The sequence below is a fragment of the Macrobrachium nipponense genome, chromosome 45 (assembly GCF_015104395.2).
Source record: "Macrobrachium nipponense isolate FS-2020 chromosome 45, ASM1510439v2, whole genome shotgun sequence".
NCBI classification, from domain to species: domain Eukaryota; kingdom Metazoa; phylum Arthropoda; class Malacostraca; order Decapoda; family Palaemonidae; genus Macrobrachium; species Macrobrachium nipponense.
The window spans coordinates 7,671,626-7,684,198 of record NC_061105.1 but is presented as its reverse complement, the minus strand read 5'-3'; the positions used below and the strand labels follow the sequence as shown (position 1 = coordinate 7,684,198).

At 37.9% G+C, this 12,573-nt stretch overlaps 1 protein-coding gene across 1 annotated transcript; it reads right to left on the bottom strand.

Annotated features, from left to right (window-relative positions):
* Positions 1-396: 396 nt before the first annotated feature.
* On the bottom strand, positions 397-10,347 carry LOC135214362 (NOP protein chaperone 1-like). Its single transcript, XM_064248591.1, has 4 exons — positions 10,172-10,347; positions 6,888-6,964; positions 5,814-5,960; positions 397-692 (listed from the first exon to the last, which is right to left on the bottom strand). Exons 1-4 carry the CDS (start codon positions 10,302-10,304, stop codon positions 444-446), a joined length of 606 nt encoding a protein of 201 aa, XP_064104661.1. The 5' UTR covers positions 10,305-10,347; the 3' UTR covers positions 397-443.
* Between the last annotated feature and the right edge of the window lie 2,226 nt (positions 10,348-12,573).

The following is a 12,573-nucleotide window of genomic DNA, read 5'->3' as shown; positions in this document are numbered from 1 at the left end:
ACGAATGCCACACTTAAATTGATCACTGATTCGGTTCATGGGTATTACATGAACTGTACCTGCAAATTAATTCCAGAAACCTAAGGATGCTGAACACCACTTAAATTAGGCATATTTTTGTTATGTTCACTTTTACCAATAACAACAACAAATGGAAACAAGTCCCAGAAAGAAATGCTGGCATCCTCAACACATTTAATTTATGTAATATTAAATACCCATACAAAGTACAAACCCTTCTGGCCAGCCCCATAGAGTTGACCGTATTACCTATATTGCTTGGTTGAGTAATTCAATAATAGTGATAATTAAAAATTTGCAAGCCAAAAATTTTAATAGGACCAAGGAAACCAGATATACATAAACATAAAAATATATTTTGACATGGTGGTTTTTTTTTTTTTTTTTTTTTTTGTTTTTTTTTTTTGTTTTTTTTCTTAATTTCATCTTTCTGCAGAATTTGATGAAGCTACAGTCAATTCCCCATCCGATCTATCATCTTCAGATTCAACAGTAGTTCCTGTTACTTCTGTTATAAGGTTTGTCCCTTGCCTTCTCCCACCTCTTGCTTCAGACGGTATCCTCAAGTTTTCTTCAGTTACGGGTCCCATCACTGGAATATCTTCAGAATCATCTAATTCCGAATCTGAAGATTCATCATCACCTGTGCTCATTTCCCCAAGGATAACATTCTGAAAGTAAAATACATTTTAATTCAAAATGCATGATGTCCCCAATATGTCACAATCATGCAAAACATGCTAAGCCATGAAGCACATTTGTTCCTGGAAACATTTCTAAACTGTCAGTCACAATTAAAATTAACAACTGAAATATTTGTGAATATGGGTTCCCAATTTGAACTACAAGATCATACATGAGTTTTCCTGAAAGAAAAAGTTTCTTCATTCCTTAGCTAGTATACCTTCCATTACATACTGAAAATGCAGCAGAATACCACAAAAGAAATCAAAGTCAACCAATTTGTTAAACTCCTGTCCTAAAAATTGGTTTAACGTCAATCAAACAACTTTCAAACCTTACAAGAGCCAATCTGCCTGCCTAGTTGAACTGACAACATGCTGTTTTACTTGTCAGGCAACTTGTAATTACTGGTGTCCCCTTGAAAAAACAACTAGTTGTAAATACCATACTAAGGGTAATTTCAGGACTGACTGACTTGGACATGTAATTTCACAAATTTTTCCTGTTCATAAAGATGTTACATATTACAAACTTGCGGTTGGTTTGTAATTGAAGATGTTATTACAAACTATTGGTTTGCAGGTGTTGATACAACAAGTGACTCCTTGGGGTACAGTATTTGCTTGAATAGATGCATGCATCAATTTTAGTTGATGTAATACTAAGACTTTCAGTATTTTCATCTAACATGCCAGCCAATAAGACCTCCGTTTTGTCTGTTCACAATTTTGCCTATTTGTAGTATTTGTATGGAAGAACAACTGACAATTACATTAAAATAAATGGTTAATAAATTGCTGCTAACTTCACCAGAACCTGGCACAGAAGACTAAAAGGAAGTGACGATATAAACATTAGGCGAGTCCCAAACCTACAGCATCACAAGCACTGTACACCAAGAGATTTCTCATACTTAAGAGGGCCCTGCAGGCATAGACGTAAAAAGACTTGGCAGAAAGAAGAATCTGATGGAGTTAAAGATGGCCTGCAACTTCAAGCAGCTCATGTTTCAGCAATTCCTTGAGCAGCTGCACCCCTATCACTTGAACTTCTAAAAGTCTGGGTCCATGGCTGCTGGCCAAGGCTTCAGAGAATATTAATGTTAGGGTCCGGCAAAATCAAAGGGACCCCTCTCAACAGATTACACTCATCTTGCCACCAGTGAACATTTTGAGGATGATATGCCTGTACTTGGAAACTGGACACTACAATGATGGTGGCTGAAGTTGAAGGAACAGATCCAGAACAGAGTTCAGGGAACCAGCTTCTCTAGTTTCACCAGATAACCAATCAGTACCCGACTTGGCTATGTGCTGCATGTAATGCACAAACTCCTGGATGGTGCTGATCCTCATTCCAAGGTTTACTGCTTGCATAAAAGGCAACAGGTCTAGACTTCTGTAAACTGACTAGTGCTCTAAGGATGTCTACATCTCGGCAACTTCTTGGAATATGACAAGACTAGCCAGACGTGCAGTACCATCAGAAATTATTTGTCAGTTCCGACAGTTTCCTAATTAAATGAGATGGGCGAGGTCTCTTAATGGTCTACCAGCTTAAACGAGATGGATGAGGTCTATTACTGGTCTACCTCCTGTAGATTTTGAAAATAGACCAATTAGCAATTCCATCATCTCCCAGTAAGGCAGTCTTCTCATGGAGGACACACACCTCTGGGTTGCTGGGATTGGAATTGAAGGCGACAAGTAGCATCAGCCATGTTAGTCCCACATCAATGAAAGAGAATCTCTGACCCAGGTTTCTGAAACTTTTGAATGTAGACCCTAACTGGAGATGTGTCTGGTGAGGATGGCAGACTTCAACCGGCAGCAAGAGCAAAGGTTGGCAATAGAAACATTCAAATATTTTATTGCTGTATTTGTCATTGTCTATCACATACAACTAAAAAATGTTGCAAATTATAATGAAGAGCATGTTCCTGGAAAGGATGAGATGCTGGGTTCTTACTAAACCTTCACAGGTGAGCGAGTGGTAATGGTGCCAATGCCACAAAAGCGCTGCACTTTTCATTGGTTTAGCCAGTGTCAAAGGATGACCAGCAGCTGAAGAATGAGAACTATGAAAGGGAGAAGCACCAGAGAAGGAAAATTATGAAAGGGAGAAGCACCAGAGAAGGAAAATACTGAATAAACAATAAGACACCAGTGGATTTTTCTATAACAGGGCACTGGAAGAAAGCTGGTGGAAGGACAGGCTGATCTTGAGGTGCGTCGAGCAGGGGACATCTTTTCAAATTGCAATGATCAGAAGATAGAACCAAACCTGTGGTAAGCTAGAGGAATTAGAAGAGCTTCTGCTGTGATGTTTGAAAGTGCAGACCTCACTCATATGGATGTCTGCTTCTGCCAGAGATTTATCTCTTCCAGATAGACTGGTTTGCTGAACAGCTGCACCAACATGCAGTAAGTGTCTCGCTCTTGAACTTATCAGTTCCTCACACTGTTAGACTATGGAACAGTCTCCCTAAGGAGGTCATATTCTTTGGAAGCTTGAATTTCAAGTTAAAGTGGCCCTATGGGGTTAATCCATAAGAATAGGGTTCATCTTCTGAATAATAATAATGAACAGTTCAGGAATGAGTGTTTGACAAAATCTTTGACTTAGAAAAATGGGACAGTCAACCACTGCCTTGTAAATACAAGCAACAAGTCAGCACTCTTACAAAGTGGGCAGGCAGGCACAAGTAATAAATACTGGTTTGTAACATTTGAAAGTTATCACATCATGCACATTAGGAAATCACTCATCTTGATCACTGGAAGAACAAGGTAACAAAAACTGAATTAAAACTAAATGCCATGAGCCATAAGCAATACCAATACAGTAGTATACAGAAAGGAAAGTGTAATGCTGAAGTTGAAAAGATGTGTAGCATGAACTTCACTTCCTTATGTGGATTCACTACCTGTGAACTAGGATGCATCATTCAGTGTAATGTGCGAAATTTGCTTTTTTTTCAGGTGAAGTTAAAGTGGGTGACCGTAAGCAGCAGATTATACCTATTTGGACTTGCCAGCCAAATTTCTTGTTTACTTTTGACATACTTCATGGACATGTTCAAGACTTAAGTTTTCCTTTAAATAAAATTCTGGATTTGCAGTTTTTATGGCTTCCACATTAAACAGTTGCAGTTAAGTAAAGAAGTTTTGTAAATTAAAAAAAAAAAAAAAAAAAATAGAGTAAATGGATCACAAATGCAAGACTGAACTTGACAATAAATGGAACCTAAGTAATTACCTTTGCCTTTACTTTGACCTCCATAAATGCAACAGGCTGAATAAAATTACATTTTATTCATCTGAAAAAACAATAACTAATAAATGATAAAGTACAAAACATGAGCAAGTACGTATATATCTTTTCTTGAATGACAGTACATAATATTTTAGCTAAATCAACCTGAATCTCTGCTACACTCTTATGACTAAGCAGGGCCCAACTTGACAAGAAAAATCTACAGGCAGTCCCCAGGTTACGACGGGGTTCCGTTCTTCAGACGCGTTGTAACCCGAAAATCGTCGTAAGCCGGATCGTCATCAAATATCCTAAGAAAACCTTACTTTTAATGCCTTGGGTGCATTGAAAACATGTAAACTGCAATCTTAATGCATTTTTCATCAATAACACCATCAAATATTAATTATTTTGCATTTTTGGTGTCATATTTCTTCTGCGAGATCAGCATTGTAGGCGTCGTAACACTGGAAATAATTTCTGATGAATATAATTGAAAAGTGCCTCAACCTCGGAAAGTCGTAAGCCGAACCCATCGTAACCCGGGGACTGCCTGTAATCAAAACCTATGAAGACCTCAAGAAAAATCTAATAGAAATCTATGAAGACCAAGAAAATGGGTCACAACCAGCATTCTACTTAACACCTACATTATGATGGTCTTCTTCTAGATTTCAAGAGAAACATTTTCTGGTTCATGATGAAAAAGATGCTTTCCCTCCTTAACCTGAAACTACACTGATTTCATTCAATTTGTCTCATGACTCAAAAAGTTTGAGAAGAAACATGGGAAGTAGGTACTACTACAATTCTGTGAGATACAGAATAAATAAGACTGCGAATGAAATGTGGTGGAATTGTAGATTTAATGAAGTTTTGACTGATGGTGGTAAATAAGATACAGAAATTGTTTGTTCTAAAAGGAAATGTATATTATAAGGCTCAAGAATAAACTAGTATGGTAATATTAATCCCAATATGAAAACTGGATGGCTTAGGTAATTTAGGAGTATATGGTAAGAAGAGAACGGGCAATTTAGAGTTAATACAGCATAGTATAAGTTCCACATTAAGTTTAAAAAAGAAATACAAGCTGGAGACAAAAGCTGGAATAGTGAAAACTCTGGAGGACATTATTTTTTTTTTAATAATGAGTGGTGTACAATGTGACTGATGCAAAATGTTGAAATGTCTGTAGTACTAAAGGTAATGAAAGGTAAATTATGGTGAAAATGGTGAGTGCAGAGATAAAACTGATGAATCAGTGTAGTCCTTGAGAGCACAACAAACAACCATTTCAGCTTAACACACCATGCCATATCTAAGCAAATAAATTCAAAACCACATTCACTGTCACAACATTTTTGATCAACCAAAAAGAGCCCTGTGGAACAAAAATATGAGGCATTACTGCCACTTCAGACACCTACATACTGATCATCCACCTTTATGTTGTACACAATAATTCCTTGGGCAATAAAGCTCTCAAGAACTATTCCTAAGTAAGCATTTCCACAACAGAATCTAAGCTAAAAGCCTAGAAGCTGATTTGGAGTTAAAAGACGACTACACACATTTTGGCATACTGACTGAAAAGAACCATCTGACAGTTGAGACGATAAAACCACAGCCAAACAATGACCACCAACTCTTAAGACTCCCTACTCACCACTGTCCCTCCCTTTCTAAAAAGATCAAAGACATATAGTGATCTTCATTCTTTTCAGCTTTTGAAATATATCTGTAAGGCCACGATGGAAAATATACTAACAACAAAATAAAAATGTAAAACATGGATGAAATCTAATGGAGGCTTCTAATCTAAGGTAAAGAAAGGTCAATCATCAGCTTACCATCTCAATAATCTTATCATCCTCATCAATGTTTTCTATATCAAGAGCATCTATTTCTTCACTAGTCTGGTCCAAAAGCTGCTGATTTGACTTTTGTATTGCAGGCAAAAATGACTGAAGTTCATCTAGCAGTGGACTTCGTGCAACCTGAGAACAAAATTACAAACATATCAAAAGGAAATCTTGCCTGGGATGACTTCTTGGAATGTATCGCACTTTTTTTTTTTTCATTAATGGGATACCCAGTCAAGCAATTTCTTCCTAGTTCATTCAAGCTGCAGCTACATTTTCCTCTTCAGAGCTTTTTCCAGCCTATTTTCATAATCATGTCATGTCCCCAAGGTATCACAAAGTGCTTGACATCCCCATGGTAGGCATCCCATACCAAAATGCTTACTTCTCCTCATCCCTCTCTTCACTATTAGCTTGTAACAACATACATAAAAAGACCTGCATTTACATTTTGTAATCCGAAGCATCTACTGTGATATCTGAAACATTCAACACACTACAACACATGGTACAGTATAAGCACCTACACCACTTGACAGCATTTACATGGTCACTTTATCAAAGTTCTTTTGCTTCCCTTCAGTCAAGCATAAGCATGGTTTTACAGTACCCTATCATACTAACACTTTTTTTCAAAGCTCTTTTCATTCCTCTAATCAATATAAAAAGTCCCAGGTCCCCCTTTCCCTCACCCCTTCGTAGTTTTAACCCTTTTAATGATAAAACGACAAAAAATCGTTGATCCCTGATAGATACTGATTCTTAACACGTCTTAAGGCAGTAAGTATCTTCACTTCCTAAGATTATAATCAGCTTGACAGACCACTGAATTTTATTTTATACTCTTATCAAGACATGTCATAATTTTATCTAAACTTTCACTGTATAAGGGTGTCTTTGAAATTTAGTAAAACTGACAAGAGCAGTGATCAGCAGTAAAAAATGCTTTGCCACCCTTGTTCGAAGAACTAGTCAATCCTCGCTAAATAAAATAATTTAAAATTCTGCATTATGTTTGACAATACCTTTGAAAGCACTTTTGCACTTCAAAACAAAACTTACCTTAAATGTCTTTGGTCCATCTCCTTTTGGTACTGGAGGTTGTTTTTTTAATAATGTCTCAACCACAGATCTGGAACCTGTGAGGAAATGACTTGATTAATATTGAGTACAGTCTCTTTAACACTACATAATATATAACTGATTATATCCGATTGACCGTCAGGGTTACCAAAGACACAACTGCCCTTAACCTAATCAAGAAATCAATACAACAATATCAGGAATGAATAAAAATATAATGTAAATCAATCTTTTTTTATTATTATTATTTAAGTATTTTCTATATTCCTATATAAAAGATCCGGTTTTATGGGGCTTTAAATCGGCAATTTATGGCACCCTAATGGGACGAGTTCTGGCTATATGTGGCGCCATAAATAACTGAGTTTCTGTTAATGCTGGTTTTCGCTTATCGGCACACCTCCAGGAATGGAACCCCAGCCGATAACTGGGGACTGCCTGTAATGGTAATACAGGCAGTCCCCGGGTTATGACGGGTTCGCCTTATGACGTTCCGAGGTTAAGGCGCTTTTCAATTATATTAATCAGAAATTATTTCCAGGGTTACGACGCCTACAACGCTCATCTGGCAGAAGAAATATGACACCAAAAAATGCAAAATAATCAATATTTGAAGGTTTTTTTTGATGCAAAATGCAATAAGAATGCAGTTTACATAGTTTTGAATGCACCAAAGCATTAAAAGTGAGGTTTTCTTAGGATTTTTGGTGATGTTCCGGCTTACGACGATTTTCGGGTTACAACGCGTCTCAAGAACGGAACCCCCATCGTAACTTGGGGACTGCTTGTACTAATATACTTTAAACCATTATCACATCTTGGACTTGAAAATTAGTTTCAACAGCAAAGAAGAACTTTCGGAGAGGTGGACCCCACCATTGTATCCCACAATTTGGGGGGACCAAAGTTGGAAAGTGGGGTAGTACCGGGGTGGGGAAAAGCACGAAACACGTGAAATAAAAGACATTAACCAATTGACAGTTCTCATTCAAATTATGGTCACATTTATGGAATATTTGAAAACTAATAATTTGAATTGGGCATTTCTATACTGCTAAGCATTCCGCAGCGTTCGTCCTGAATACAAAGCCACCAGGAAATGGGGCGTCATAAGTATTTTGCTGTGGGTAATTCTTCAGAAGCAATCCGCACTGGATATTAAAAAATAAATAATCCCACCTACATGGAAAGAGCATGTGAAAAGCAATATAAAAAGTATAGTCATTATATGAGAGATTGAACGGGGTGGAATTAAATGAGCTTGATAAGTTTTTACCTCGAATTTTTCCTAAGTCGGGAGAGGTGTTTCCTCTACGGTAATGTTTACTTTTAATGAGCCCTCTAACTTACTTTCTTACGGAAACAAAAGCAGTTCCAGTTACTCATTATTGGCTGAGAGGTGTGACATCGTTATGACGTCATGGGTTTCATAACCAATTACGAACGACTTTAGTCGAAAACTAAGTTTCACTAGCATTTCAGCGGAGTAATAAAGTTAGCTGTCCAGTGTCCACTGGTATCCTTGTTTGACTGAATACTCGAAAAATGAAGCAAAAACCGGCATTTTGACTTCCTGTAGCTATGGCAGAGGTAGTGGCTGGCCCTTCTGGCATTAATTTTGACAGAGACCTTCGATTTCCTACAGATTGTTTGCAGTGCAATGTGGGTTACTGTGAATTTTATCATTATTTGTCTAGTGGTGGTGGTAAAGAAGTTGTGATTGAATATGCTCAGAGACATAATTTAATTCTTCAGCCAAAAAAACTGCGAGTGTTGTGCAGCTATTTGTCGGATCGACTACAACAGGAACGCCTTTGGGTGATATCGCACTGTAGTGACGAAAGGACGTCGGCGTAAGCGATGCGACACCCAAATCTATCTGCCACGGTAAGTAGCCTTACTGTAAACCCTGTGGGTAGCGCGCGCAGCGCAATATTACCTCTTGCCGTACATGCCGTGCTTGCCAAGAATCTTTAAATTTGCGGATAAGGCGCGAAGCGCCGTTCCGCTACGGCCTTACTGACAGCACATAAATCGTGGTCGCCGATATGTAGTCGCTCATTACTTTGTTTGTTGTTGTTTTGGTATCGCCGCCATATTGGCTTTGGTGTTCTTCCGCCGATTTCGGTCGGCGGTCGAGTGGGCCCGCGAATCAGTAGGTGCTCCCAATTATTATTATTGCTGCAAAGCACTCCTTTCTGGTTGTTTTGCGTAAGAAAATAAGTTAGAGGGCTCATTAAAAGTAAACATTACCGTAGAGGAAACACCTCTCCCGACTTAGGAAAAATTCGAGGTAAAAACTTATCAAGCTCATTTAATTCCACCCCCTTCAATCTCTCATATAATGACTATGCTTTTTATATTGCTTTTCACATGCTCTTTCCATGTAGGTGATTATTTATTTTAATATCCAGTGCGGACTGCTTCTGAAGAATTACCTTGCTGTGTTTAGTACGAGCCCCTGAAGGTTAATTACAGTCATCCGAATAAATATTACTTAAAATTCTTGTTCAGGTAAAACTGCATAGAAAAACCGCAACTGCCATAGTCTAGGCCGCTGGGGAATACTAATAAAGATCTACCTTGAATTACTACTGTCAGAACCTGGTACCCTAAGTTAAGTTAGGCGTGGCCAATCAGGCGGTCATAACCGTATCATTAGTAAGGTTAGTTAGGGGGGGGTGTCCAGGACCTAAGTAAGAACCTGGCATCTTGATTAAGGTAGCTGGGGAGGCCCTAGGAGAGCAATGGCCTTCTCCCTTCAGGCTTGGTGAGAACAGCTTTCGAAAATTTAAAAAAAAATTACCTTTTTGTTAGCAAGTAGCCTAGTTAGGGGCCTATCTACTTTTAAAAGTATATTTTACTATTAATCTGTGATGAAAGGCGATTACACTCATGTTAGTAGAGTGTAGCATTAGGTATAGATTTTAAGTTAAAAACTGAGCAAGGAAATAACTTCTAGCTAGCCTATACTACCATTTAGCCTATTTACGTTGCAAATGCGTCATATTGCAGTAGTCTCCAAGTGTCACCCCCAACCCCCCTTGCCTTTGGAATCTCAAGTCAAGTAGGGTTAAAGTAAAATTTGGGGGTGTTTGTCTGGAATAATTAATGTTTATCGAGAATATTTACAAGATAATGGAGGCGATAATAGCTAGGTAGTATAATTGAATCCTACTGCAACGTCGAAGGTCCCCAAGGCTATCTTTATTCTGGTCCGTCCGCCCTTGCACCTCTCATTACAACAACTTCTCTTTACTTACTTCCATCGCCCGTGACTGATAAAAGCTCCTTGGAAATCGCCTTGGCCGCCGAAGTCGTCGCGGACGAGTCGCTTTTCTTCTCCGCCATCCTGCGATCCGTGACAAAGCGAGTCGAGGAATCCTTTGTTGGCATCCAACACGTTTAGCGTCTGGTTGTTTACTGAGGCCGAGGGGGACGAGGACGACTCCCGGACGAGGGAGAGCAGTGATGCAAGCCGCTCTAACCCTACGCCCCCTACAGCAGACGAGGTTTTACCCTACGTCATTGAAAATGACCCGACATTCTGCGGCTATGTTAACGAGTAAATCTTTAAATAATAATTATATGCAATATCATGATTACTAATATGCATATTGATCAAACCAGGCATCTTTGCAATTACCCTACGTTTGAAATTATTGTCATGCGGTCTCGATTTTTAGCTCGAATGACCCTGTAGGGCATTCACCCTACGATTGGCAACACTGCAAGAAAAAATTGCGAGCCTTCGCGACACTTGCGGGTTTTCGTGACCACAACATTGATTTGATTTACGAATTTAGGTCGACATTCCTTTGTTCATCGGTGAAAGGAGTGTTCGAGGTCTGTGATTTAATATTTAAAAGTTTTTGTAGATCTCCTAAATTCAAGTGATCTCGTTATGTGCAATAAAAGTGCGCTTGAGATTATGGTCTCTCTTGTCAAGGTCCAGTGAATATTCATTAGACCTTGCTTCTCATGCTCTCAAGAACGCTTTCCGTTTACTTATTATGGATTTTTATGGGCAATGACTTAGAAATTTATTATTTCTTGACGACTGCATAGACTTACCGTATTATTCACATATATTTATCGTGCCTCAATATGCCATCTAGTTCTGCAATAAATTAACATCCAGGAAACACAGTCATGACGTGATTTGATGTTCCTAACATAAATCCAGTCTTACTTTTCTACGAGTGACTATACTCTCGCTAGTTTGTCTTGAGCCATTGGCACGTTTTTTTTTCGTTGTAGGCGTTATATTCAATGACAAAACAGATGTTACCTTGGGAACGCATGCTCCTGTAAGGACAACGCTTTTTCCCTATTTTCATTGTAACTAATCATCAAGTCGCGTTGTTCTTACTTCCATTCGATAAAGCGTTCCACGGCCTTTTCGTCGATGTATAACACATGCAATTGCATTATTTGTACGCCTAATGATATCTAAATGTATGTTGTTGTTTTTGATTAAGCTGACCTTGTGTCAGCACGGGCTCTTGCTCACAGAGCAGTCATTTCTGTTTGCGGTGCGAGACTGCACTACATATCCGTCCGCACCTGTCTATGTCAACCCAGTTTGTCTGTAAAAAACCTTACGGGCTGCTCTGTGAGCAAGAGCCCGTGCTGACACAAGGTCAGCTAAATCAAAAACAACATAAATAAATCATCAGTACCCAGCTACCTGTCTTAATCTTTGGTCCTCACACTCCTTTAAGATTTAACAGATGGAGCAATATTACTTGACAGTATACAACAATTTAGTGTTCTTTTTTCTGATGCTGGTCTACTGCATCTACTTGCTTTTCTTGGGGAAAAGGGTCTCTTTGACAGCTCTCCAACACTGCAACACTTGAGGATGGTTAAGTTGGCAAAACCAGCCGAGAGAGCTCTGAATGTTTTCAGACAGTAGAGACCATACATCAAGGTTAGTTTTTTTTTTTTTTTTTTTGCCTTTCCTGGTACTTTCACGGTTTCCAGTCAATGGTTCCCTATATACTGATGGAGGCCTGACAGAGAGTAATTGGGCCATCCAAGAAAAATGAGTTATCAAAAAAAAAAAAAAAAAAAAAAAAAAAAAAAAAAAAAAAAAAAAAAAAAAAAAAAAAAAATAAAAAAAAAAAAAAAAAAAAAAAAAAAAAAAAAAAAAAAAATTGAAAAAGAAAGCACTGAAGATTTCTTTGACTAATTACAAGTTTGGCTGTGCTGTACAATAAATAAATGAGTTACACAATATATAGTACTATGAATTTTAAAGCTTAACCAGAAAGTGTAGCTAATATTTAGTTTTGGTTAATTATTTAATTTTGCCCGTATATTATCTCAAATTCAAGACATCTTCAAATCGGTACAAAAAACTTTTGGACAAAAGAAAAAAATTAAGAAACATTTACATCTAATAGGGTATATGCAGACAACTCACGAAAATACCAAGGTAAAATATTTTATAAAAAAAAAAAAAAAAAAAAAAAAAAAAAAAAAAAAAAAAAAAAACTGTTCATGGAGCAGTACAGTGTCTGCAAAGATCAGGCTATTCTAAGTAGTTAACAAATAATAGTTTAATATTACTATTAAACTATTGGGCATTTAAACCAGACCAGAGGGATGAAGCAGCCTACCTACCTACTTGCCTTAAATAGATGAAGATTGGTCAAGGTTA